Source organism: Microcaecilia unicolor, chromosome 3 (genome assembly GCF_901765095.1).
Source record: "Microcaecilia unicolor chromosome 3, aMicUni1.1, whole genome shotgun sequence".
Taxonomy (NCBI): domain Eukaryota; kingdom Metazoa; phylum Chordata; class Amphibia; order Gymnophiona; family Siphonopidae; genus Microcaecilia; species Microcaecilia unicolor.
This window is the reverse complement of record NC_044033.1, coordinates 204,514,076-204,541,988: the sequence shown is the minus strand read 5'-3', so window position 1 is coordinate 204,541,988 and position 27,913 is coordinate 204,514,076. Positions and strand designations below refer to the sequence as shown.

The 27,913-nt window shown below is 44.9% G+C and overlaps 1 protein-coding gene across 3 annotated transcripts in view; it reads left to right on the top strand.

Moving 5' to 3' along the window:
• The window catches only part of SYNGAP1 (synaptic Ras GTPase activating protein 1), a 214,023-nt gene that overhangs the window by 168,493 nt on the left and 17,617 nt on the right, over positions 1-27,913 (top strand). For all 3 annotated transcript variants that reach the window (XM_030197194.1, XM_030197192.1, XM_030197193.1), the window contains 4 exons: positions 5,335-6,181; positions 8,163-8,336; positions 26,017-26,228; positions 27,761-27,842. In XM_030197194.1, the coding sequence (XP_030053054.1) occupies positions 5,335-6,181; positions 8,163-8,336; positions 26,017-26,228; positions 27,761-27,842 (1,315 nt within the window). The remainder of the gene's footprint in view (positions 1-5,334; positions 6,182-8,162; positions 8,337-26,016; positions 26,229-27,760; positions 27,843-27,913) is intronic.

Here is a 27,913-nt window from a genome sequence, read left to right as displayed (position 1 = left end):
TACTTTGTACGATTTGCTAAGAGTGTGTTCTAAGTCCATGGCCGTAGGTGTAGCCACAAGGCGCTTGCTGTGGCTGCAGGGTTGATCCTCAGATGCAGCTTCTATGTCAAAGTTGAGTAAGTCCCCATTTTGGGGGTCCTATTTTTTTGGAGAAGAATTAGACAAGTTGGTCCGCAGTCTAGGGGATACTAAAGTGCCTCGACTTCCTGAGGACAGGCCTAGGGGGTCTGGTCATACTCCGCTGGCTGGTTGAGGGCGGGGTCAAGATTTTAGCCGGTATAGACCAGGTAGAGTGGCTCCACTTCAGCAGTCTCAATTCTTTCAGAGAAATCAGTCCTTTCGAGGGCTCGCAGAGGACGCAAAGATTTAGGACATTCTTTCCCATCCACGGCCCATCCTGCCTAATGAGGTTTTTGGGTCCAGCCTCTAATTCCTGTGGGAGCTCAGTTAACACAGTTCTATTGGAGTTGAGCACAGATTACTTCAGATCAGTGAGTACTAGAGGTTAATCGAGACAGGTACGCCTTAAAGTTTGTGTGGCATCTTCCAGACGCCTTTCTGGAGTCTCTCTGTCGGTCTCATCTCAAGGCGGACGCAATCCGGGATACTCTAAAAAGGCTTATCGAGCTACAGGCTATTTGTTCAGTTCCTTCCTCAGAGATTATTCCATTTACTTTCTTGTCCCGAAGAAAAAGGGATCTTTCCATTCGAATCTGGCCCTCAAGGTGGTCAGTCGGGCCCTCAGGGTCACCAGTTTTTGTATGGAGACGCTTTGGTCAGCCAGAGTGGTGGTCAAATCCGGAGAGTTTTTGACCGCACTAGACTTGACGGAGGCATATTTGCACATTCTGATTCGGCCTCTGCATCAGTGTTTTCTTTGTTTTGTGGTTTTGGGCCAGCATTTCCAGTTTTGGGCTCTTCCCTTCAGACTTGCTACGGCTCCTCGCACGTTCACAAAGATTATGGTGGTCGTGGCTGTGTCTCTCAGGAAGGACAGTATTTCGGTTCATCCCTACGCTGGAGCGAAATTGTACCAGGAGAGTCTCCAGGTAACTGCTTGAGTGGTTCAGTTTCTGCAGTCCCTTGGTTGGGTAGTCAGCTCTCTCAAAAGCCATCTGGTTCCATCTCAGTCACTCAACTACCTATGGGTCTTCCTTCGACACCAGCCCAAATTCAGGCTTTTTTACTGTCACGTCTGTGGCCGTGACCACCCTCAGACTTACCTTATTCCTGGGGGTCAGCTTCCTAGCTGGCTCCTGTTTCTTCTGTCTGTCCTTTCTGAGCTAGCTCTGGCTCTCTGTGCTGGCTGCATCCAGCAGCATGACATTAATTGCCTCACTATACTGCACCTGTGGGTTTTGCCTGGGTTAGCTCTCTCTCTCTCTCTCTCTCTCTCTCTCTCTCTCTCTCTCTCTCTCTCTCTCTGTGCTGGCTGCTTCCTGCATGACTCCAATTGCTTCTCTACTACACCTGGGTGTGGGAAGCCTCTCTGTGTTTCACTGTGCTTTCTGCCTGCTCTGTGGTTTGTGCCTGAACAGCCTCCGTAGTTGCTTAGAGATTGCTGCAGCTGTGCCTTTGATGTTGAAGGGCTTTATTAAGCACTTAGAGACTGCAGCCTTTGCCTTTGCATTGCCAATGCCTCCACAGTGCCTTAGGTCCCAAGGTTAGTGTGCTGTTTGCACAGTTAGCTTTCCTTGTCTTTTCTTGTGGGCTTCCAGCCCTTCTGCTTTGCGAGTTACTATCACCTGTGGGCCTTGCCTTCTGGCTCAGGGTGTCTGTTGCTCTGTGGGCTTCCAGCCCTTCTGTGTCTATTGCTCTGTGGGCTTCCAGCTCTTCTGTGCCCATTGCTCTGAGGGCCTCCAGTCTATCTGCGTATATCCCTTTTACCTGTGGGCTTCCAGGCCTTCTGGGTGTATTACTGCGGCCTGGGAGTTTCCAGCCTTTCTGTGGGCTTCTAGCCTTTCTGGATGTATCTCTCTGACCTGCAGGCTTTCAGCCTTTCTGTGTTTATTATTCTCTTTGGGCTTCTAGCCTTTCTGTTATCCCTGTGCAGTGGTGCTGCTCCCTGTCTGAGGTTGGTCAGTGGCTGATGCTGCAGCCATTTCTCTCCTTTCTATCTGTTAGCTACTGTAGCTCCAGTCTAACCCTTCCTCTGGCAAGCGTAGCTGTCATTCCCATTCCCTTGAGCTTAGCTTGTATGTAGCTCCCGTGTCCTCTTCCCTGCCTGTCTGCCTTGCTTTCGCCTAGGTGCCTGGGGGCACTTCTGTATCCTGACTCCTGTTGTTCCTGCCTGCCAGTTCCAGTTCCGGTTTTCCTGTAAGCCCTGCCGGCCGCCCGAACCTGAGGGCTCAACCCTCGGGGAACGGTGGCTAAGCGTAGGTGAAGCCTAGGTCCAGTGTGTTCCTGTCCAGCAGCTTCCGGTCCCGTGGGTTCCAGTCCAGTGGGCTCCATTCCAGTGTGTTCCAGTCCAGCGGGCTCCACTCCAGTGTGTTCCAGTCCAGTGGGCCCCACTCCAGTGTGTTCCAGTCCAGCGGGCTCCACTCCAGTGCGCACCCGTCCGGTGCGTTCCAGTCCTGTGTATTCCTGTGCAGACCTCCAGTCCCGGGTTCCAGTCCAGTCTTGCCTCGTCTCTACCTTGAAGGTGACCTTGCCTGCCACTGCCGCTCCACGGTAGTGGCCCAAGGACTCACGAACCCAGTGCTCCCGGGGAAGAAGCCTGACAGAATGCCAAGGTCCTCGGGAACGCGACATTTACGCAGGCCAGTTCCGTGTGCAGAGGAATATCTTCAAGTGTTGGGCTCCATGGCAGCGACAGTGGAAGCAGTGCCGTGGGCTAGGGCACACACATGAGATCTCTCCAGAAGTCTCTTCTGTCCAGATGGTCCCCGCATAAAGATTCCCTGCAGGTGAGGTTGCTGCTGAGGGCTCGGGAGCGTGGCAGCCTCTGGTGGTGGCTTCAGACGTCCAACCTGACCAAGGGGATGCCTCTGGATCCGCCACAGTGGATAGAAGTCATAACAGATGCCAGCCTCAGGGACTGGGGAGCCCATTGCCAAGGCCATTATGCACAGGGTCTGTGGTCTCGGCCGGAAGCTTCCTGTTCGATCAACCTCTTGGAGACCAGGGCAGTTTGGCTGGCATTGGAGGCATTTCGTCCTCTGTTTCTAGGCGAATCAGTACGCATTCTGTCAGACAATGCCAAAGCAGTGGCTTATATTAACTGGCAAGGCGGAACAAGGAGTCGCCTCTTGGAACAGGAAACAGCGCAGCTTATGAGTTGAGCAGATCGTCACCCTCTCGGCGTCCGGGAGAATGGTCTCTCGAGGCAACAGCCATTTCAAGCAGTCATAGATTGCTGGGGGCATGGATCTGTTTGCCTCAAATCTCAACGCCAAACTGCCTCACTACTTCAGATTCTGGGGATTCAGATCCCGAAACAGAAAGATGGCCCTAGAAGGAGACCAAAGGAGACTCGCTCCTTGGAGAAACTGAGATATCCAAGTGACTAGCTACGGCCTTTCCCTGAACACGCCCCTAAAAACAAGCAAGCACCACAATATGGACTTTAAGAGAAGCTAGCGCCAGGCCTTTATTAAAGCTGTGTTGCAAAAAATCCAAAATCTCAGACACCGAAGCGCGAAATGGCACAATCTAAACACCATGCCTTGAAAATCCACCAAGATCTGAATCTGGTTCTCTCGGTTCTTACTTTGAGCCCTTGGCTTCTTGCTCTCTGAAGGATTTGATGCTTAAGACAGTATTTTTGGTGGCTATTGCCTCAGCTAGAAGAGTATGGAGTTGCAAGCATTTTCTTGTCAATCTCCATTTCTCAAATTCTCTAAGGAGTGGGTAGTTTTGCGCCCCGTTCCTTCCTTTCTCCTTAAGGTCTTGTTGCGGTTTGTTCCAGTCGGTGGTTTTGCCTGTTCTTGGTTCTTCCTCTGGTTTGGAGGATCAACGACATCTGCGGTATTTGGATGTCAGGAGGGTTCTGAAGCATTATTTGAAGGCTACGGGGGCATTTAAGACGTACAGATCGTCTGTTTGTGCTGGTTGGGGGGTCCCGGAAAGGTTTGGTGGCGTCTAAACCCACCATCTCCAGGTGGCTTAAAGAGATGATTGCTTCAGCTTACCTTCTCTCCGGGAAACCTATACCAGAAGGCGTGAAAGCCCATTCTACCAGAGGCCAAGCTGCATCACAGGCAGAGCGCCTATTAATGCCGCCTTTGGAAATTTGTAAGGCAGCAACATGGTCCTCCTTGCATTCCTTTTCTAAACATTACCGGTTGGATTTTCAGTTTTGTCAGAAAGCTATTTTTGGTGCAAATGTTCAGCAGGATTTGCTTGGGTCCTTCCCATAACCTTACTGCTTTGATACTTCCCATCAGTCACATTCTAGGCTGGTCCGGAGGGATGCTAAGGAAGGGGATATTAGTTCTTACCTGCTAATTTGCTTTCCTTTAGTCCCTCCGGACCAGCCCAGATCCCTCCCTTTCAGTATCTGATGTGATGAAGATTGGTTTTATGTTTTGATTAGCAGTTTTCGGTAGAGCTGCTTTGCGCATTTGCTGATTCGTTGTAAAAAAAAAAATTAAACAAACAAAAGAAAGACTACAAATATGCAGCAATTATGTTTACTATAGCATTTAGCACATTAAGCAAGAAGCACATGCTCATTGATGGTATGTCCTTGGTAGCTGCTCAAGTCTCCCGGTTGCACAGAATAGGGTTCCTTTGCTTCTTCTGCTTTGATATGATGATACTACTGAGTCTAGTTCCAGTTAGCCAGGACTCTTATTGGCTCTCTCTAGAGTCAGAGTTTTGAGTCTCCACCTGCTGGAAGGTGTGCACAACCCATCAGTCACATTCTGGGCCGGTCCGGAGGGACTAAAGGAAAGCAATTTAGCAGGTAAGAACTAATTTCTCTGTACTCTTGTTTTTTTAAATAAAATATGCACGTGCATCGCAACTCTGTTGCTGTGCCACCCAAATTACACCTATGGGAGTGCCTGTACACAGTCATGTAAAAGTATGCACAGTCTTGTCAGCAAGCATATTTGTATACATGTATTTGGCCATGCATGGTTTTTAAAGACCTATTTCAACTGTAAAACACGTTTGACACATAGAAAATGATTTATAAAATTTCTCCCACTGTTTTTGCAGAAAAAGGTGCCTACAGAAAAAGTAGATGCCTGTAAATACTTTAGTCACCAAAAGTAGGCTTTCAAAACAGGTGCAAAGCCCCTGGGCTAAAGTACCCATGGACTTTGAAAACATAGAAGAAAATCATTCGCTGCACCTCTCTGATGTTTCCTGTTCATCCCTTCTTTGTAGCTCCATCGACATGACCCGGCTTCCTTCCCCTACCAAGGACAAAGCCTCTAAGGATGTCTTCTTTGTCACCCGCCCTCCGTTGGAACGCTCCTCACCAGCCTACTGCACCAGCAGCTCAGATATTACAGAGCCTGACCAGAAAATGCTGAGCGTGAACAAGAGCGTCTCCATGCTTGACCTGCAGGACAGCCGTATGAATAGTATCTCCAACCTGCAGACCGTGGGTGACATGCTGAACAGCAGTCAGGCATCCATTACAGGGGCGGTGGGGCTGCGGCCCAGCCGCCTTTCTCAGGGGAGCGGCTCCAGCATCGCAGCTGGTCTGCGGCTAAGTCAAATGGGGGTGACGACAGACGGACTGTCTGCACAGCAGCTCAGGATTCCCCTCTCCTTCCAAAACCCGCTGTTCCATATGGCATCTGATGGGCCAGCCCCACACCGGCCTGACCCGAACGCTGACATCTTCGCCCCTTTCCATGGCTACAGCAAAAGCGAAGACCTCTCATCCAGTAAACACATGCTACATAGCCACAGCTACAGTGATGAGTTCACTCGTCAGAACTCAGAGTTTACCAAAAGGCAGCTCTCGCTTCAAGACAATCTACAACACATGCTCTCCCCGCCCCAGATTACCATTGGGCCCCAACGCCGGGCCGACCAGCCAGCTCCACCCCCATTACAACGCGGAAAATCTCAGCAGCTAACAGTGAGTGCTGCACACAAGCCGAGGCCCTCCAGTGGGAACCTGCTGCAGTCACCGGAACCCACCTTTGGGCCACCCAGGCCTCGCCAGCAGTCCGTAACAAAAGACGTTCCCCCAGCTCTAAAGCCATCTATCACCAAACAGGTGAGGGACCGGCAATAAAAATAAAAAGGTGAAAAACAGAGCAGCACCAATATGACGTGAAGGACAAAAGCAGAGACATGAAAAGACAAAAGGGAATGAGAACAAAAGATAGAAAAGTTAGAAAGAGAATCATGGCATAAAGGAGAAAAGGTCTGAAAGCAGATGAGATGGAAGAAAAAAAAACAACTGGCAAGGCAGAAAGGAATAGCAAGGAGAAAGTGAATAGGGTGCATTGGAATTATGGTGGATTCCTAGGCAATCTATGAGGATAGTTGATATTCAGATGATTTATTCACTTGTTGAGAGATAACCAAATATACCATCCCATTTAATTTTCTGGGCCTCTGGATAATTTTAACCAGTGAAGCGGAGGAAGGCAAGGGGGGTGTGCTAGGGACATGGTTACATGCTAACTGGATAACACAGATACTCAGCACTATCTGGTTAATTTTAACCAGTTAGCTCTGCTCAAAAAAATATCTGTCCTAGAGTTAAGTTTACAAAGTTGTCTTCCTTTGTAACTGGGTATTTTCAAACTGGAGATTTCCTTGACTTTCTTTCAGATAACTTATCTGGTTATCTCTAACCAGATATCCAGCATCACACCATGAATCCCAGACACTTTCGCTAATCCTCTACTGACCACATTAACTCCAGACACTTCCACTGTCTACTCACAGACACACCAAGATACTGGGCTAGATGGACTATCGGTTTGACCCAGTATGACTATTCTTATGTAACTTTTAGTGACTTTAACTTATAACACCACTATATCCAGACACATTCGCTGACCTCAGACATTACTAGCTCCAGACACCTCACCGACTTCCTTAGACACCTTCACTGACTTCCTCAAACACACCACTGACCCTGGACACCTTCACTGACTTCCTCAGACACACCATGGACACCGGACACCTTCACTGACCTCTTCCCTGAGAGTAATGTCATTGATACACAATGTCACTGGTTGCTCAGTATATAGTATAATTTAGAAGATATCACGGAAGGTGTCTGTGGTTAAATCTCAGTGTATAGGTCAGTGTTGGTATCCTGGGTTTGTGAGGTCAGTATATCAATGATGTCTGGATTTAATGGTGTGCAAGAAGAGTTGGGGGTTACTGATGTCAGGAGGAGCTCAGAGAAGGTATCCTGGGTTTATGGTATCAAAATGAGGTTAGCAAAACTATCACGGTTAATGGTATATGGGGCTACTGCTACATATGAGGATGTCAGTGGAGGTCTGTAGAGTTAGTGGTGTGCAGGATGTACTCAGTGAAAGTGTCTCTCTGTGAGATCATTGAGTAGGAAAGGTGAGGGTCATAGTGTCAGGAGGAGATCTGTGAAGGTGTATGCAGGTACTGGAGTGTATGATGAGGTCAGTGAAAGTGCCTGGGGTTAGTGATATGTGTGAGGAGGTCATTGAGTGTCTGAGGTTAGAAGGGGGTGTGTGTGTGAGAAGGCCTGTGAAGGCATCTGGGGTTAATAAGGTTAATAGGTAGATCAAGGCTGGTGTCTCAGAATAGTAAGGTGAATACAGTTGTCTGGGATTAATAGTGTGTTGGATTAGGTCGGCAAAGTTGTCTAAAACTACTAATTTCAGTGCATAAGTCAGTATAGATGTCTGGGGTTATTGAGATCAGTGGGAAGATTTAGGAAGGTGCCTGTGGTTAGTGGTGTTAGGAGGGGGTTCTGAAGATGTCTGCAGGTGGTGATGTGTATGAGGAGTTCAGTGCTGGTGTCTGGGGTGAGAAGGTCAGTGAAGGTGTCTGAGGTTGTTGTGTATGAGGAGTTCAGTGAGAATAACAGTGGTTAGTGGTATGTGTAAGGAGGCCAATATAGATGTGGACTTAGTGCTGTCTGTTTGGAGGCCTCAATAAAGATGCCTTTGAGGTGGTTGGTGACATTTTCTAGGGTTATTGAATGTTACTGAGTGTTATTCAACATTTCTTAGTAATCAAATTCTTCTTGTTCACAGCAATCACACACGCAGGCTACCTTGAACCCTGTGACCCCAGCCTCTGAGCGCACTGTGGCTTGGGTAACAAACATGCCTCACCTGTCTGCAGATATTGAAAGCTCTCATATTGAGAGGGAAGAGTACAAACTGAAGGAGTATTCTAAATCCATGGATGAGAGCAGACTGGAGAGGGTAAGTCAACTTGTTTTATTACCAGAATCCTTCACTTCCCAGCAAATGTGTAACTTGTACGTAAGGATGCATTTTCAGCAAGGGGATTTCATTGACCACTTTTGTGTGCACTTTTCACTGTATGATATGTCAGGAAATTTTCAAGCACAGTGTACCCATTTGCTTGAAGAGTAGGTTGTTGTGTAGCTGAAATTATGTATTTGAGGTCCCTGTGGTGTGAAATGATGTGATAGGGTAAGCATGCCAGCAACATTTCTCTATGTATAGGCTTTTTAAAACTGTAATGATCGTATGTACTTTCCAAGTGCACTCCCAAAGCACCCCCTTTTCTTTCCACCTTCATCTCCAGATACCTCTTTTCTATACGACAAAAGGTGTATGCATTCTGAAAGTACATGTGTTCTTTCTGCTGCTTAGGAGACAAGGAAGTGGGAGACGAAAGAAGACTCAGCAGGCAGTGGGACTTGAGATGACACAATACTTTATTGACACAAAATGTCCTTGATCTGTACAAAGCACTCTTGTTTCATAAGAGACTCAACATGGCTCTGTGTTTCGGCTAGTGCCTGCCTCAAGAGTCTTACATTAATGGATACAAGCATAAAAAATAGACAGCTACCAAAAAGGTAGGCTGGAGGTCTTTAAAAAGACCATTTTGAAATAGTAAAATATAGTAACATTTAGTATGTTTCTACATCAGCAAAAAAAGCTTCTAGAAGTAAAGTCACATAGATAAAGGAATGACAGTGCACTCCATTCTAATCTCTGCAAACCGCTGCATTCGGAGCTGCTTAAACATCTACTAACCTCGACTGGGCTGATTTAGTTGGGGCAAGTCTATTTTCACCCAAGTCAAAAGTGCCTAATTGACCCTTACAATCTTATCTGTAGAATAGACAGTTATTCTGTATTAGAATATTACTAAATTATGTGCTGCTTAAAGATATCCGAGAAGTTATCTGAAATTTTTAAGTGTATTTTCAGCTACATATTTGGTCCTAAACTATCCATTTAAGGTTACACCCAGCTATTATGTGGTCCTCCTTAAATGGATAAAAATAGGCAGATTGTAGTTGAATATTGCTGCTCTCTGATCTAGTTCTGCTTGGTACCAGTCTATAAATGCTCTCAATAGCCCTTGCACTGTGGGGGGAGAGGGGTGCTCAGTCAAAAAGGGGCCAGCAATTCAGAATTGCAGGAACAGAGATAGAGCTGCCGTGCTGCTTCCAGCTTTGTTCTTCTGGTAACCCCCCCCCATTCGGCTTGGCAGGAGAAGAAATGGTTAAACAACATTTGTCTGGTCATCAAGATGCCCAGCCTAAAATCGTGTGCTGGCCAGCTCAAAAACGTACAACTCTTACAATTTATGTGGTTAAATCTGGTTAGCCACATAGTTCATTTTTAATATTGACCTCTGTGTTGCTATCATGAGACTGTTCTGGCTTCTCTGATACTTTGGTGAGTTCAGCACTGGACACTTGTTTTCTTAGGGTCAGTGGTAAATACTTGGAAGACGGATTCTGTGAAAAGGAGCTCTGTTTTGTTCCCTCTTTTAATGAATATAGACTTTGAGATTTGTGTTCCTCTGTCAACAAGCAGGATATAATCAGCCACACAAGTGGATGTTGTCATCCAATGATGTCAAAACAGGTCAGCTTTCTCAAATAGCATAACAGCAGCAGTGATCCAGGATGAGCAGCATTAAATCTATTTTACTGTTCTGGGATCTTGCCAGGTACTTGTGACCTGGATTGGCCACTGTCCCAGTATGGCAACACTTATGTTTCTTAGGAGTAGACAAGAGTTCATCCAAACATGTCTTTATTGGAAACAAGAGCCAACCTGGCCAAGTTTCAGACAAACCTTCATCAGCTCGTTCTGATTTTTGGCACTTGAACTGAGGACTTCTCCATGCAGGAATTGAAGCATTTGTACTAAGTACCTGTGATTTTTTTGGAAACCTGTGTGACCCCTGATGAAGGTTGTCTGAACTTGGCCGGGGTTGGGTCTGTTTTCAATAAAGACTTGTTTGGATGAACTCTTGTCTACTCATCCTTCCTGGTTCACTGCTGCTGTTGTGCTGTCTGATTTGATTCTGCAGTGGGTTGTCTCCCATTTGTTTTTGCCCAGCTTTCTCAGAGCTCAGAAAGACTGAGAATGTTTCCTGGGGATTATATATGCCCTCCTGATCATTCTCTCAAGAAATGCTCAATTATTTTATGTTTTCTGAAATGCATGGATGAGTTATCCCAAAGATATCTGTTGTTGTGTTTCGTTCTGCCTCAGCAATTTCTAGTTACTGAGTTTTCTTTTTGTGGCCTCAATACATTTTTTTTCTAGCCAAAAAAGAAGCCCCTTTTTTCTCTGGTTTCCATTGCAACCTTACTCAAAATTGAGTTTGATCTAGCAGAGGCCCTGTTTAAGATGGCTCATAAGCTGAGGTTCAGATCTGAACTGTCTATACCTGACTGCTTCAGTAACTCTATCACTAACGAACGTTAACACACTATTACCTTATTTCTCACGCTGAAATTTTATTTATTTATTTATTTGTAGCATTTGTATCCCCCATTTTCCCACCAATTTGCAGGCTCAATGTGGCTTACATTATGCCGTGATGGCGATCGCCATTTACGGGTACAGAGTTACAAATGGTAATGCATTAAGGTGCATACATACATGGTGAAGAGGAATACATTATGATATTGCATTGAGGTTTCTGAGTGTTACAAATGGTTTTGCATTAGGTGTATACCTACATGGTAGAGAAGAATACATTATGGTATTGCATAGAGGTTTCTGAGTGGTAGAGTGAATTGTGACATAAGTTGGTCCTCGGCTTAAGAGAGATCATTTTCAGCATAAGAGATAGTGGTAGTACATATTGTGTGGCTTTCATTACTAGCAATGAGGTTAAACAGTCAAATGACAAGAGTTCCGTTTTGTCTATATCGTGTAAAGTCTAATTATTTTGTAAATGAGATGGATCGTTATGGTAGGCCTTCTTGAACAGTTCAGGTTTCAGTAGTCTATGGAAGATTGTTAGGTCAAGCATTGTTTTTATGGTCTTTGGTAATGCGTTCCTTAGTTGCGTGCATATATATGAGAAGCTTGATGCATATGTAGTTTTATATTTTAGTCCTTTACAGCTGGGGTAGTGGAGATTGAGGAATGTGCGTGCTGATCTTTTTGCATTCCTAGTAGGCAAGTCTATGAGGTCTGACATATAGGTCGGAGCTTCCCCGTGAACGATTTTATGGACCAGGGTGCAAACTTTGAACGCAATTCGTTCTTTTAGTGGGAGCCAGTATAGTTTTTTCTCTTAGGGGTTTGGCGCTTTCGTATTTCGTTTTCCCAAATATGAGTCTGGCTGCTGTGTTTTGAGCAGTTTGAAGCTTCTTAATGACTTGTTCTTTGCATCCGGCATAAATGGCATTGCAGTAATCTAGATGACTTAGCACCATCGATTGTACCAGGCTACGGAATATTTCCCTTGGGAAGAAAGGTTTGATCCTTTTAAGTTTCCACATTGAGTGGAAACATTTTCTTTGCAGTATTTTCGCATGGTCTTCGAGTGTGAGATTTCGGTCAATTGTGACTCCAGAATTTTCAGACTATCTGAGACCGGAAGGTTGTACTCTGGGGTGTTTATGGTACTGGGTTTGTTTGTGTTATATTGTGAGGATAGAATGAGACATTGTGTCTTTTCTGCATTTAGCTTTAGTTGGAATGCATCCGCCCATGAGTTCATTATTTGGAGGCTGTGTTTGATTTCATTTGTGATTTCGGTTAGATCGTGTTTGAACGGGATGTATATAGTGACATTGTCTGCATAGATGTACGGGTTGAGTCCTTGGTTGGATAGCGATTTGGCTAAAGGTGTCATCATTAAGTTAAAAAGGGTTGGTGAGAGCGGCGATCCTTGTGTAACTCTTCCATCTATGTACTTAATGCAATACCACTTTGTATTTCTCATTCCAGAAATGGCGATCGCCACTACAGCATACTGTAAGCCACACTGAGCCTACAAAAGGTGGGGAAATGTGGGATACAAATGCAACAAATAATAAAAAAATAAATCTCAATTACAAGGGAAGATAGCAAAAGTAATACCCATAGCTTCTGAGTGCAGTGCTTGGGAGAAGATCACGAAGTGGCTTCTTGTTAAATATACACCTGTATGCCCCAATGTGCCAAAAGATCTACATTATAAACCCATCATGACTATTTAAAATTTTTGAGATCTCTGTAAAGAAGGAAACGGTGCAAAAAAGGAAAGACGAACTCACCAATTCCCCAAGAGAAGATCACTGTCACTTGGAAAGAAAGACAAAAATGTACTCTTCAATTAAGAAATGCACTTCACTTTCCTCCAAAAAGCACAATGAATTCTGCTCTAGAGAGGCACAACAGGAGGTGAAGAAGTCATTGGATCTAACCTCTGTGCTTAGACTTCTGTTTAGCTTTGCATTGCAGACCTAAATTCCATAGCAACACCACCAGGAAGATCCACAGCACAGAAGGTCTGTGTCCCAAAGCATCTTGGCACAAGCAGAGCATCATAGTGCAGAATTTAGTCTATAGCACAGATAAACAGCGGAAGGTACTTGTAATGTTTTTGGCTATGACAAAGATGTCTTGAATTCCATTTGGGAAGTCCTGTGGCACAGGTGAGTCCCTGTTAGTGTAGAAGCTAAAATTCATTGTGCAATCCATATCCCAGACTTTTTTTTTAAATTTAAACAAGAATCTTATTGAATAAGTAAGACAAAATGTAAATACAGGCACAACAGTAAGCTTCCAGGCTTTAGTACATACTGTAAACTTGGAACTTGTTTCTTCAATACTCATTCATTGAGTAATAAAACATTCAATATTCTTGGTGTTTTACATATTTTTTTTCCCCCTTCTTCCCCTAAACAATCTGCAACAAAACATTTCCACGTTATTGGTCAAAATACCCTACAAATCCCTCTTCCCCTTACAGTGTCTAAGGTAACAACAGTGATTCAACATATCAGATGTTTCTCTATAGCTCATTAAGTCTTCGGTATAGTCCAAAGGTTCACAGATCTTAGTCCATTTCGACAACTGGTGTCTCTCTTTGCCATCTGTCTTTCTCTCTCTGCAATGTTCCGCAATAGGGTCATCCATTGGACAACAGACGGGCTATTTTTTGCTTCCATGAGCGAGCAATAACAATCTTCCCGCACATAAGCAATGTTTTGATTAACACTTGACCAAAGTCATTTACCCCCAAGATAGTTTATGAAACAGAAATACAGCAGGGTCATATGGTATCTCAACACCACCCAGTATCTAATCCGGGCTTGGACAGCTTTTCCATATCCCAGACTTTTTAAAAACTTCACAGCATTGTACACATGGCACAGTGAAACTCTCTGTTGGCTCAGACAGCAAAACTCTTGGTGTAGGAATGCTTATGATAGCTTCTATGAAAGCTAAACAGAAGTCTAAGCACTTAAAGGTTAGATCCAATGACCTCTTCACCTCCTATTTGTCTCTCTAGACCAGAATAATGAAATGACTTTCTGATAGCATATCCTCTCTCAGATTACTGCATTCTTTCATGCTAAAGTTATGTGGAAAATGTCTTCAAGTGTGTATGGAAAATATGATGCCAAAATCCCTCTATTATCCTATCATGGAACCCATATTGGAGACGTTTCAAAGAAGAGAAAATTTACCCCCATCTGTTGAGAAAAAAATATTTCAGAAGACTTTATCAAAGATCTTCTAACACTTCTTGCTGTGTGTATCAGAAGATGACTCCTAGTATTCCATGATCTTCTATCTCCTTGTTCTATCCAGGGAAGAGTTTCTCCTTGTATAGTATCTGATCCATCACCTCAGCAACTACTTAATGAAACAACAGCAGAAGATTACTGAAATCAAATATTTCTCCAAAAAGGTCCCAAGGGTTTTTAGACCTCAGCATACAAAAGGAATTGGATAAATAGCCTTGCCAATTACCTGCAGAATAAGTTGTAATTGTCTACTCATTCTACTCGACCAACTTCAAAGAGATTGGAAGTTAATGTAGGAGGTTATTTAATAGCAGTTACCACTAAGTAATGCTGTTATCATGCATTATTTATGCAATGGACCCTACAGCAAATAATGCATTCTAACAGTATTACCGTATGACAATTGTTAGTCCAACCAGCCACAACATACTCCAAAGCACAGCTTCCTGATGAATTAATGGTTGTTGAGACTGCTATTAAAAAAAAAAAAAAAAAGCAGAGCATTCAAAGAGCTATTTTAGTGCACCCACTGGGAAATATCACATTGAAGATTTGTGTCGTGGCTCATCAGCTACAACTAATGCAGTACTTCCGTACTCTGATAGAAAAATCACAGGCATTCCAGAATCATCTTCTGGCAGAGATTCAAAACTAGTTTTGTGATCATCTTCAACAACTAAATGAATGTAGGATCTAACTTATGAGGTCTACCTATGATACAGCCTCTAGGACAGCAACAGTGAAAACAGTGGAAAGAGGAGTTGCTTGGTTATAATCTTAAGACTCTGGAAGGATGTACATCATAGCCAATGCTTCGTGCTTCTATGATAACCTCTTTGTGAGAAGGCAAAATAAGAAAGCAAAAGAAAAACAGTAAACTAAGGTTATTGCTGTACTTTGCAGGCCATGACACCACAATGTTGGAGCAGTCAACCACTTAAGAAAGCAAACCAGATGTTTTTGTTTTTTTAAATAAACTTTACAATTTACATCAAGAAATTTGAAAGAAGCTTTAATTATAGAAAAAAGCCCAAAAAGATCATAAAAATAATCTCAAAACAGGAAACAAAACTTAGAAATAATTAAGCTTGACTAGACTACTTTACTACTACTACTATTAAACATTTCTATAGCGCTACTAGACTTACGCAGCGCTGTGACAATCAACATGAAAAAGACAGTCCCTGCTCAACAGAGCTTACAATCTAAATTGGACAGACGAACAGACAGCTAGGGTGTGGGGAAATTGCAGTGGTAGGGGTATAAGTGAGGGTGTTGAGTAAGAGAGTCATGGTTAGGAGTCGAAAGCAGTAGCAAAAGAGGTGGGCTTTAAGCCTAGACTTGAAGACAGCCAGAGACTGAGCCTGACGTACTGGCTCGGAGTCTATTCCAGGCATAGGGAGCAGCGAGATAGAAGGAACAGAGCTGGGAGTTAGCAGTGGGTGAGAAGGGGGACGACAGGAAACATTTACCCAGCGAACGGAGTTCACGGGGAGGAGTGTAGGGAGAGATGAGAGCGGAAAGGTACTGAGGAGCTGCGGAGTGGATGAACTTGTAGGTCAAAAGCAGAAGTTTGAACCGTATGCGGAAGCGGAATAGGGAGCCAGTGAAGCGACTTGAGGAGAGGGCTAACGTGAGTATAGCGACTCTGGCGGAATATAAGACGCGCAGCAGAGTTTGGACAGATTGAAGAGGAGATAGATGGCTGAGCGGGAGACCAGCGAGAAGCAAATTGCAGTAGTCTAGGCGAGAGGTGATAAGGGTGTGGGTAAGGGTTTTGGTAGCGTCCTCGAGAGGAAAGGGCGAATTTTATTAATATTAGAGAGAAAGAAACGACAGGTTTGGCAATCTGCTGAATATGTGCAGAGAAGGAGAGAGCGGAGTCAAAGATGACTCCAAGGTTGCGCGCATACGGACAGGGAGGATGAGAGTGTTATCTACCAAAATAGAGAACGGGGGGAGAGGAGAGGCAGGTTTAGGGGGAAAGAGGAAGAAGCTCGGTTTTGTCATGTTTAGTTTCAGGTGGCGGCGAGACATCCAGGCAGCGATGTCAGACAGGCAGGCCGATACTTTGGTCTGGATTTCAGCTGAGATATCCGGTGCGGAGAGGTAGATCTGGGTATCATCAGCATAAAGGTGGTATTGAAAGCCATGGGATGAGATCAGAGCACCAAGGGAAGAGGTATAGATGAGAAGAGGAGAGGTCCTAGGATAGATCCTTGGGGTACAACCGACTGTTAACGGGATAGATTGGAGGAGGAACCACCAGAGTATACGCTAAGAGTACGTTGGGAGAGATAGGAAGAGAACCAGGAATGAACAGGGCCCCGGAATCCAAGAGAGGATAATGTATCAGGAGTAAGGTGTGATCAACAGTATCAAAAGCAGCAGATAGGTCGAGGAGGATGAGATAGAGTAGAGCACTTTAGATTTGGCCAGTAACAGGTCATTAGAGACTTTGGCAGTGCCGTTTCAGTCGAGTGAAAGAGAGCGAAAGCCAGATTGGAGCGGGTCAAGAATAGCTTGAGATGAAGGAAGTCGAGGCAGCGGCGGTGAACAGCACGTTCAAGTATCTTGGAGAGGAAAGGGAGGAGGGAGATGGGCCGATAGCTAGAGGGGCAGGTAGGGTCCAGTGAAGGTTTTTTAAGGAGCGGTGTGACTATAGCATGTTTTGAAGGCATCAGGAACAATCGCAGTGGAAAGCGAAAGATTGAGGTTATGACGGATAAAAGGGATGACAGTGGGGGAGATAGTGTTAAGTAGGTGAGTGGAAATGGGATCAGAGGGGCAAGTGGTACGTTTGGACGAGGAAAGAAGAAGTGCAGTTTCCTCATCAGTGACATCAGAAGAAGGTGGAAAAGGAGGGAGGGGTTGGAGGGGTGGTGGAATGGACTAGGGAGGAGAGATCCAATTCAAATACAAAGGGAGTTAGTTTAACCAAGAAAATCTAACATGAAATAGCAGTACTACTACTACTATCATTTCTATAGCGCTACAAAGCATACGCAGCGCTGTACACCATACACAAAAGACAGTCCCTGCTCAAAGAGCTTATAATCTAGATAAGACAGTAAACAGAAAGAACAATAAGGGTAAGGGAATAAAGATGTGATGATAAAGGACAGGGCAAGTGAGTAGTGGTTAGGAGTCAAAGCAGTGGTAAAGAGGTGGGCTTTAAGCTTGGGACTTGAAAACGGCCAAAGACTGGGCTAGACGTACAGGCTCGGGTAGTCTGTTCCAGGCGAGAGGTGCAGCAAGATAAAAGGAACGGAGTCCTGGAATTAGCATAGAGGAGAAGAGGACAATAAGAGAGATTTATCTACAGAACGGAGTACTGAGGAGGGGCGTAGGGAGAGACAGAGTGGAGAGGTACTGGGAGCGGCAGAGTGAATGCACTGTATAAGTCAATACAGAAGTTTGAATTGAATGCGGAAACGGATAGGGAGCCAGTGAAGTGACTTAAGGAGAGTGGCTATGTGAGCATAGCGACTTTGGCGGAAATGATTCGCGCAGCAGAGTTTTGGGACTGATGAAGAGGAGAGAGATGGCTAGAGGGAGGGCCGGTGAGAAGCAGGTTACAATATCAAACGAGAGGTGAGAATAGGGGTGATAATAGGGTTCTGGTAGAGTGCTCAGTAGATGAAGGGACAGAGTTTTGCTGATGTTATAGAGAAGAACGCAGTTTTGGCATCTGTTGAATGTGAGCAGAGAAGGAGAGAGAGGAGTCAAAGATGACTCCAAGGTTACGAGCTGATGAGACAGAGAGAATGTAGTGCCCCACAGAAATAGAGAAAGGGGGGAGAGAGAGGTAGATTTAGGGGAAGGTGAGAAGCTCGGTTTTGGCCATGTTAAGTTTCAGATGACGTTAGACATCCAGGCAGCGATATCAGATAGGCAGGCTGAAACATTTGTCTGGATGCTGGTTGAGATTTCAGGGGTAGAGAGTAGATTTGGGAGTCATCAGCATAGAGATGGTATTGAAAGCATGGGATGATATCATAGAGCCAAGGGAAGAAGTGTAGATGGAGAACAGGAGAGGACCGAGAACAGAACCCTGAGGCACACCGATTTGTAGAGGGATAGAAGTGGAAGAGGATCCACCAGAGTGTACACTAAAGGTGCGAAGCGAGAGGTAGGAGGAGAACCAGGAAGAACAGAGCCCTGGAATCCAAATGAAGACAGCGTATCAAGAAGTAGGCTGTGATCGACAGTGTCAGAAGCGGCGGATAGATCGAGAAGGATGATGATAGAATAGAGACCTTTGGATTTGGCCAGGAACAGGTCATTGGAAACTTTAGTAAGTGCAGTTCAGTTGAATGAAGACGGCGAAAGCCAGATTGGAATGGTGTCAAGAAACAGCTTGAGATGAGAGAAAGTCAAGGCAGCGGCGGTGAACGGCGCGTTCAAGTAATTTGGAAAGGAAGGGGAGGAGGGAGATGGGTCGATAGTTGGAAGGACAGGTAGGGTCAAGTGAAGGCTTCTTCAGGAGCGGTGTGACCACAGCATGTTTGAAGGCATTGGGAAAGGTCGCAGTGGAAAGAGTGAGATTGAGGATATGACAGATAAAAGGGTGAGAGTAGGAGAGATGGTGTTAAGAAGGTGGTAGGAATGGGATCAGAGGAACAGGTAGTTCGTTTTGAGGAGGAGAGAAGATGTGATGTTCTTTATCAGTGAGTTCAGGAAAGGAGGAAAAGGACGGAGGGGTTGAGGAAATAGGAGAACGGACAAGGGAGGGAGAGTGGGGGTGGTTTGGTAGAGATTTGAGGTTTATCTTCTGAACCTTGTCATGGAAGAACTCAGCTAGGGTCTGGGGAATAGTGAGGGGGGAGTTGGGGGTGGAGGCACCTTGAGGAGAGAGTTTAGTGTGGCGAAGAGGAGTCGAAGGTTTGAGTTGAGAGAGAATTAGTCAGCTGGATGTAGTAGTCCTGTTTGGCAAGCAAGAGAGCAATTAGAAGGAGGTCAACATGAACTTGAAGTGTGGTGAAGTCAGCAAGGGCACGAGATTTCAGCCAGAGGCGTTCGGCGGAACGGGTACAGGAACGTTAATAGCGGATTTTAGGGTTCAGCCAGGGCTGGGGTTTGGTACGTCTTATAGGATGGGGCATGAGAGGTGCAAGAGTGTCTAAGGCAGAGGATAGAATAGTATTGTAGGAAGAGACAGCATCATTGACAGATTTGGATGGTGCAGTGGTAGAGAAGAGGTTCGAGACATTGGAGGATAGGGTATAGGGTCAGTGGCCTGGAGATTCATAGATAGATTGGACGGGATTGGGCGGGAGGAGTTTAAGTGTGAAGGTTATTAGATGATGGTCAGAGAGGGGAAGATCTGAGATAAAGGAATTGAAGGCAGAGCAGTTGTAGGAGAATATAAGATCAAGACAGTGACCATTTTGGTGGGTAGGGGAAGTGGAGCATAGCTGAAGATTGAAGGAGGATGTTAAGGTGAGGAACTGGGAGATGTAAGAGTTGGAGGGATCATCAGCATGAATGTTAAAGTTGCCAAGGATGAGGGAGGGGGAGGAAGGATCATGAAAGAAGGAAAGCCAAGCATCAAAGTCGCTGAGAAAGGATGAAAGGGATTTATCAGGGGGACGATAACTGCTATTCGAAGAGGCAAAGGAGTGAATAGGCGGACGGAGTGGACTTCAAAGGAAGAAAAACAGAGAGACTGAGGTGGCAGAAGAGATTGAAATTTGGAAGAGGGTGAGAGTAATAGACCAATGCCACCACCGCGGCCAATAGGGCGAGGAGTATGGGAGAAGAGATAACCACCATGGCAGAGGGCTGCGACTGAAGCAGAGTCATCAGGGCAGAGCCAAGTTTCAGCTATCGCGAGCAGATGGAGGCTACGAGTGATAAAAAGGTCATGGATAAAGGAAAGTTTGTTGCAGATGGAGCGGGCATTCCATAGGGCGCATGAGAAGGGCAGAGAAGAGGGGGTAAGGAGAGGAATAGAGATGAGATTGGAGAGGTCATGGTGCAACCTGCACAAATAGGATGAGGGTTGGTGAGGGGGACCAGGACTGGGATTGAGCAGAGAAAAGAAAAAAGGAGTAAGAGATTACGGAGGAGAGTAGGAAAAGAGTGGCGATGAAGGCAACGAAGGCGAGATGAGTTCAGATAGAATGGGGAAGGTACGATTGAAGGGATGAAGTGCTGAAGGCAGAAAGCAAGGAGGGAGGAAGAGGACAAGAGAGATGGTGCCGTAATAAAATGAACGAAAGGGCAATGTATGACTATAGTGCATAGTGGTTTCGGGTGGAGGAGTAGATTGGGGAGGGACAGTACTAGGAGGAGAATGTGAAATGGAGCCATATGTATAGACAGGCAATCCTAGCGTAGCTATCAGTCACAAACAAGGTGAGGCAGCTGGAGCTGAGGCTAAAGGCTAGAATAAAGGAGTCAAGGTTGCAGGACTGGAGTTTAAGCTACAGGCTGGGGCAGAGGATGCAGGCAGGAACAGGTGATGCAGGGTGGGGCAGAGGATGCAGCTGGGACACACGATGCAGGCTGGGGCAGAGGATGCAGGCTGGGGCAGAGAATGCAGACAGGAACAGACAATGCAGGCTGGAACAGACGATGCAGGCTGGGGCAGAGGATGCAGGCAGGACAGGTGATGTAGGCTGGGGCAGAGGATGCAGGCAGGAACAGAGGATGCAGGCTGGGGCAGAGGATGCAGGCAGGAACAGAGAATGCAAGCTGGGGGCAGAGGATGCAGGCAGGAACAGACGATGCAGGCTGGGGCAGAGGATGCAGGCAGGAACAAACAATGCAGGCTGGTGCAGAGGATGTAGGCAGAAACAGGCTGGGGCAGAGGATGTAGGCAGGAGCAGACGATGCAGGCAGGAACAGATGATGCAGGCTGGGGCAGATGATGCAGGCTGGAGCAGACGATGCAAGTTGGAGCAGGTAATGCAGGCTGGAGCAGAGGCAGGTAGGCAGGTATAGATGATGCAGGCTGGTGCAGCTGTTTTTGCTTTTTAATACCACAAGCACCAGGTCTCACGAGTCTGCCTGGCCGTCGACAGCAACAGATTCACTGGGCCAACTTCCGTCGACTCAGGCTCAGGGCGTTCTCAGGTTAGGGCACTCAATTCCCGTTTTCAGGTGAGGGTGTCTGCCTAAGCATGATGGAGTTCAGATGCAGAGTAGGCAGCATCTGGGTCCGATGAAAGTCAAAACCGATCATGCAGCAATAGCAGGTACGAGGCAGGAGGGAGATCGGATAGGCAGCATTCCTGGGTCAGTGAAAATCAAGTCCGTGCAGGCAGTGTTGCAGCCACGAGGCAGGAGGGAACCTCGTGAGGCCTCTGGTGCTGATTCGCTCCAGAAAGCCCGCTGATGTATCGGGTGTCCCAGACCTAGCGGTGGTTATGTAGTTCGGGTCTGATGGTTGAGTTGATCCGTTCCTTCCGAGATCCAGTAGGGTCTTTGGATTAGTAGTGGTTCCAGTCGGGCAACGACTAGGTATTGTGGGAGTTTGGCCGTACAAGCAAGCATTGCAGCCACAAGGCAGGGGGGAACCTTAGGAGGCCTCCGAGCTAACTGCCTGCCTCTGGAAACCAGGGCCGGTCTTTGCAATTGCAGAGCCCCCCACCTGGGTAGCACCTGGGGAGTTCAGGAACTTAACTGCAGTATCAACCATGAACTAAACTGAGTAACTTAAGAGGTCAAAGGAGTTGACAGAGAAATCCCCCTTCCTTCCAAAAAGAATTGCAACTGAGCAGGTTCATAAAACATATATGAATGTTGATCAAGAAAAATTATACATTTACAAGGAAATCTCAATTGAAACCTAGCTCCTAAAGAAACAAGATGAGGTTTGAGTGCTAGGAACTTCTTCCTACATAATTGAGTCCATTTAGAAATATCTGGGAAAGTAGACACTTTCCCTCCAAGAAAAGTAGAATCCAAGAGCCTAAAAAAGGCCTCTATCTTGTTGAAATACAAATGTCATCAATAAAGTTGACCTTGCAACCATTTCTTCAGTAGAACTCTCCAAAATTTGAGTTATATATACAAACTGTCAGAAGAAACATCTACAACCAAGGCAGCAGCTGGTGAACTTGAACGTTATCTAGGTTCTGGAAGATAATATATCTTATGCAAAGGCAGAAAACCAGTATCAGAGTAATACTTTTTTTCCTTCAAAAATCTATAGAACAGATATTTTGGCAACGTTGTCAATAGTTTGGGAAATTTAATATATGTAAATTTAAACGTCTAGCGTAGTTATCAAAGTTTGCCTGCAATGAACCAGCAGCTTGTCCTAAGCCAAACTAAAATGTAAGGCTTGGGACTGCTGAACCTGAGTTTCCAAAGCATTAATATTCACAGAATGAGTATTCAAAACATGTGTGTGTGTGTGTGTGTGTGTGTGTGTGTGTGGTGTGTGGTGTGTGTGTTTTATTAAGTAGGGAGGATGTCCCAGTACATACCCTGTAGAGAGAATCCAGTGCAGTCTAAATGGTCTCCAAAGTCACTTCTGCCAGCTTTTTCAGGGGAGGAACTGATGGCACCAAAGGGGAACCCCGTCCAGAATCACTCCCTTGTCACTCCCCAACGCCAGATCTTGGATCTAGCGTACCATCTGCTGGGTCCTGCTGCGAGGAATCCGGTGGCTGCAGCATGCCCTTGGGTCCTTTGCCTGACGCTGCTACCATCAGCAGCAAGGACTCCCCTAATTGCCAAGTCTCGCGGTAGTTGAGGAGGTGCCAGACCTTGTGTGCTGAGTGATACTTCACTCCTGAGGCCCAGGCTCTCCATTGCACTGTGGCCAGCCGGAATACCCTGAGAGGTTGCTAGGAAGCCCGTAATGACTGCGTGCTGCGATTCAGGGGTCAAAGGCTGTCGGGCAGCTACAGAAATCTTCCCCTTCATTTAGGCATCTCAAAGGTAAGAAGACGGCACAGTATTTGCTGAAGAAACAGGCAGTGTGGGAGCAGAGAATGCGAGCATCTTACTGTCGCCATCTTGGATCTCTCCAACCAGGTGGTTTTAGTAGGCCTTACTATTTCCCAAAATATAGACACTAATCTCATCTCTCAATGCAGCCCCAGGCCAAAAACATTCCAACTGTTTGGCTGTAACAAAGAAGCCTAGTATTCCAACTGGGACCAGATTAAGAACAGCCATATTGGGTCAGACCAATGGTCCATCTAGCCCAGTATCCTGCTTCCAGCAGTGGTCAATCCAGGTCACAAATACATGGCACAAACCCAATTAGTAGCACCATTGAATGCTATCAATCTCAGGGCAAGCAGTAGCTTCCCCCATGTCCATCTCAATAACATATGGACTTTTCCTCCAGGAACTTGTCCAAACCTTTTTTAAACCCAGATATGCCAACTGCCATTACCACATCCTCTGGCAAAGAGCTTAACCATTCTTTGAGTGAAAAAAATATTTCCTCCTATTTGTTTTAAAAGTATTTCCATGTAATTTCATTGTGTCCCCCCTGGTCTTTGTACTTTCTGAATGAGTGAAAAATCGATTCACCTCCTCCTGCTCCACATCACTCAGGATTTTGTAGACCTCCATCATATCCCCCCTCAGCCATCTCTTTTCCAAGCTGAAGAGCCCTAAACTCTTTAGCCTTTACTCATGGGAGCAGTTCTATCCCCTCTATCATTCTGTTTGCTCTTCTTTGAAGATTTTCTAATTCTGCTATATCTTTTTTGAGATACGACGACCAGAACTGAACACAATACTGAAGGTGAGGTCACACCATGGAGTGATACAGAGGCATTGTAATATTTTTAGTCTTATTTTGCATCTCTCTCCTAATAATTCCTAGCATCCTGTTTGTTTTTGGCCACCATCGCACACTGGGCAGAAGGTTCAGCGTATTGTCTGTAGACACCTAGGTCTTTTTCTTGAGTTCTAACTCCTAAAGTGGACCCTAGCATCAGATAACTATGATTTGTGCATCATTTTGCATTTGTGTACATTAAATTTAATCTGCCAAAGCCTAGCCTAATGGGTAGACTCAGGAAACCTCCTCTAGGAAAGATGTTTTTTCCCACCTCAGTTCCAACTTGTGCTAACAACAGATGTTCCTAGTATTGATTGAGGAGTACACCCTATGTATCTCTGAACTCAGGGAACATGGTTGGTAGCATAAAAGTCTTTTCACATAAGTGTTCTAGAAGTCAGGGCAGTCTTCAAGATAGCATATCCCCAGATGCTTTTCAGATACATTGGAGTGGAGATCTCCTCTATGCCTGTCCACTAATTCCATTAATTCAAAGACTATTCAAAAGATACAATAAGATAGAGAACTAGTGATTTTAATGTCAAATATATGTATTGTCATCACATTCAAAGATTCCATTTCAGCAGACAATACACATTCAGAAGTAGCATCAAAAGCAATTATGAGATGACAATCTTTTAAAAATGTCCCCCTCCCCAGAATTAGTGATTTTAATAGCTCTGTTGTAGTCATAGAAAACTTTTTCCAAAAAGTAATTATGTCAGAAAGAAGGATAACTGATCTACAGGCTCCAGTTCATTATTCTCATTCCCAGATTTACTGTAATTTCTGAATTTCAGCTTAACCAGTCTACAATATTTCCAGCTCTTTTTCCAAAACCGTGTACACTCAAAAGTGAGTGTACTATTCTATTTTCATAGAGTCCATAAAAAGGTTTCTCATTTATTTTTTGTCTTGTAATGCAAATACAATGGGATCAGCAGCTTCAAAAATGACTTTCTCCAGTTGGATTTCTGACTGGATCATCTTCTGTTGTAATTAAGCATGCATAGCTGTGTGTATCCAGCTCATATGCAAAAGCCACCTCAACATCTCATTTATATGCTGGCTGCTTTATGAACGTCTACAGAGTGGCTGCTTGATCATCCATACTATTTAGACCAAGAATCTGTTAACAGCAGGACAAATCAACCACACAATCCTGCTCACATTCTCCAAACAGTTGAAGCAAGCTACGAACAAGTCTGAGGTATTTCACAAGGCAGCAACAATGTGAGAATGCTCAAGAAAGCCTTATTGGGTTTTTCTGGACACTAAGAGAGCTGATTCATCTTGGTGCCATCAAATGACATCACCCACTACGGTGGCTGATTTATCCTGTTGTCTGCAGAGAACCTCAGTTACAGGTAAGCAGTTGCACAGAATAAGCTACCTAGCAGCAAGATATTGTAAGTTTCACACCTCAGGGAATTTCTCTTTGAAAATGCGCTTAAACTTATTCCCCCAGATTCTATATAGGTTACCCAAATTTTGGTGCCCAACAGGACAGATGTGCGTGCAAATTATTAATGAGGTGTCAACAATCATTAATTTGGAGTTAATTGACAATTTGGATTTGTGCATGCATCTGCCCTAGTTACTATTCTAGAACATCTGCACCTAAATTTCATAGTGTACAACTCATAAGGGGTGTAGCTATGGGAGGAGTAGGGGCAGATCAGGGGGCATCAAGGCGCAGTGTTATAAAATAATGTCATATCCGCGCTAAGTTGAGTACCGGCTTTATACCAGGCAGGCATAAATCCAGCGCCCAACATTAGTTGCGAGATCCACACTAACCCCCTAGCAGCTTTGTAAAAGGGACGATAAGCTAGTATCCTGCAAAGGTTGAGCACTCTTTGCAGAATACTTTGTGTGCCATTTACTGAATCCGGCCCATTTTATATCTACTTACCTTGAGCAATTTCTGAATAAGGACCATGTATTAGAAAATACATATATAGATTTGAAAATGTAATGTATGTGCATATCCACCACCTCACCATGCCTCTAGAAGTGCTTGGTTCTGGACTATATTTTGCCACTTGGCAGTGCTAAGTTTTCAAAGGGGATCAATCCGGCCTGAGCTAACGGGGTTGGGGTCATTTTGAAAAGTGTCCTCAGCATGTCCCGTGCCTTCTCCTCCCTCCCATACCAGGTGAAAGAGTACGAGGAGGAGATACATTGCCTCAAAGAGCGTCTCATCAAGTCCAACCAAAAGTTGGAAGAGTATGAAAAGCGCTTGATGTCCCAGGAGGAGCAGACCAATAAAATGCTCTTTCAGTACCAGGTGCGGCTGGAGCAGAGCGAGAAGCGTCTGCGGCAGCAGCAGGTAGAGAAGGATACGCAGATCAAAAGCATCATAAACAGGTTAGAAATGGTAAATACTCAGAGTATTCTTTTCTCTTAGGGACTTTGGGGGAGGGGAAAGGGAATTTACATTTCAAGGAAACATCAAAAATCAGCTTTTAGCTTACCTATTTGCTTTGCCTTCAAACTTGTGGTATCCCTCTGTCCACCTATGCTGTACTGGCGTGGACCACAAGGGGGCTCTCTGAGCTCTAGAACATATGTATGCTACAAAAATGCACCGGGATCCAGGGGAGAGAAAATACGATTATTAATGTGAAGCATGGTATATGTCAGAAAAACACAAATGCTATGCTATATTTTCATGGTTGTTATCAATAAAGACCTTTAAATGGTTTAAAAATAGCAGGGGAGGTGGAGGACTGTATAATTTGTATTAAATGGGTTGATATTTGAAAGCAGCCAGCATCAGCTGCTGGTCATATAAGAGATTTTAAAAATGACAACACAAACAATGGCTACATTTTGGCCATATAAATCCCTACACAGCCAAAATGTATATCTTCAAAGTGGGGCAGAATGAGAGGCATGCAGCAGCATTTCTGCTAAAACCTTTCTGTACCTATCACTATTAAGCAGTAAACTCACTCTTACTCAGAGTAGAGTCTGCCTTTTCATGATGTAATCAAATATAATTGAGTTTTATAAGAAAGACATTGAGTAAAAGCTGATATTGATGATCTCTTAATGTAAGGTTATGTTGGAACATCACGTGATGTTTCTTGATTGCGGGGGGGGGGGGGGATTGGGAGATGTAAATGAGCATAGAAGAGTCTACCAGCAACTTTTTAAGACTTAGTTGAAAGGGCTGTTCTCTAGTTCATCTTACTAAGGTATTCGTTAAATTTTAGGACTTTTCAAAAAGTAGAGAATGGAAGGAGTCTGAGTGATATATGAGTGTAAGGGTGGAAATACTGAATGGAAAAACTTGAACCGGTGAATGGAAAAGGATGAATATTTGGAAGGAGAAGCTATGTGGAAGACAATAAGTAGTGTATTGAGAGGGAGAAATTGCGTGAAAGAGGATGAAGGCTGGGAGGGAAGATTTGATTTGGAAAGGAAAAATGTTTAGGAAGAGATGGATGGCGGAAGAGGATGAACGTAGGATGTAGGGAGAGAGGAGTTGTATGAAAGAGGGAAAGTTGGAAGAGAAAAGTTGCATAAGTATGGAGAAGGAAATGTTGAATGCATGAGAGTTAGTAAAGATGAATTGCAGGATGAGTGTTACAAAGAAGAAATTGGATAGTTGAGTGTGTGGAGGAAGTTGGTGAGTGTATGGAGGGAGAAGCTGAATGGATGAATGTTGGGAGCAAAGAGTTGTGTAAGTGTGTGGGGAAGAAAGATATGAATGGTTAAATGTGGGAATGAAGGAGTTGTGCAGGTGAATGCTGGGATGGAGGAATTACATGGAAGTGTTTAGCTATTGAAGTTCTGGGTTCTAGCGTAAAGCAATTTGGTGAAACACAGAATGATTTTTAATGGGAGATCCATAAGTAGGAGAATGTGTAGTCACTCCTTTCATTTTCATGCAGGTTGATGCTTGTCGAGGAAGAGATTCGGAAGGACCACTCGCACGATCCAATCGATCCCAAACGGAGACTTATCGACGCTCAGGTGGAAATTACAATGTCATTTTTCTTTTCTGTGTCCTCATCCTTCCATCTCACCCTGTCTTTGTCTTTCTT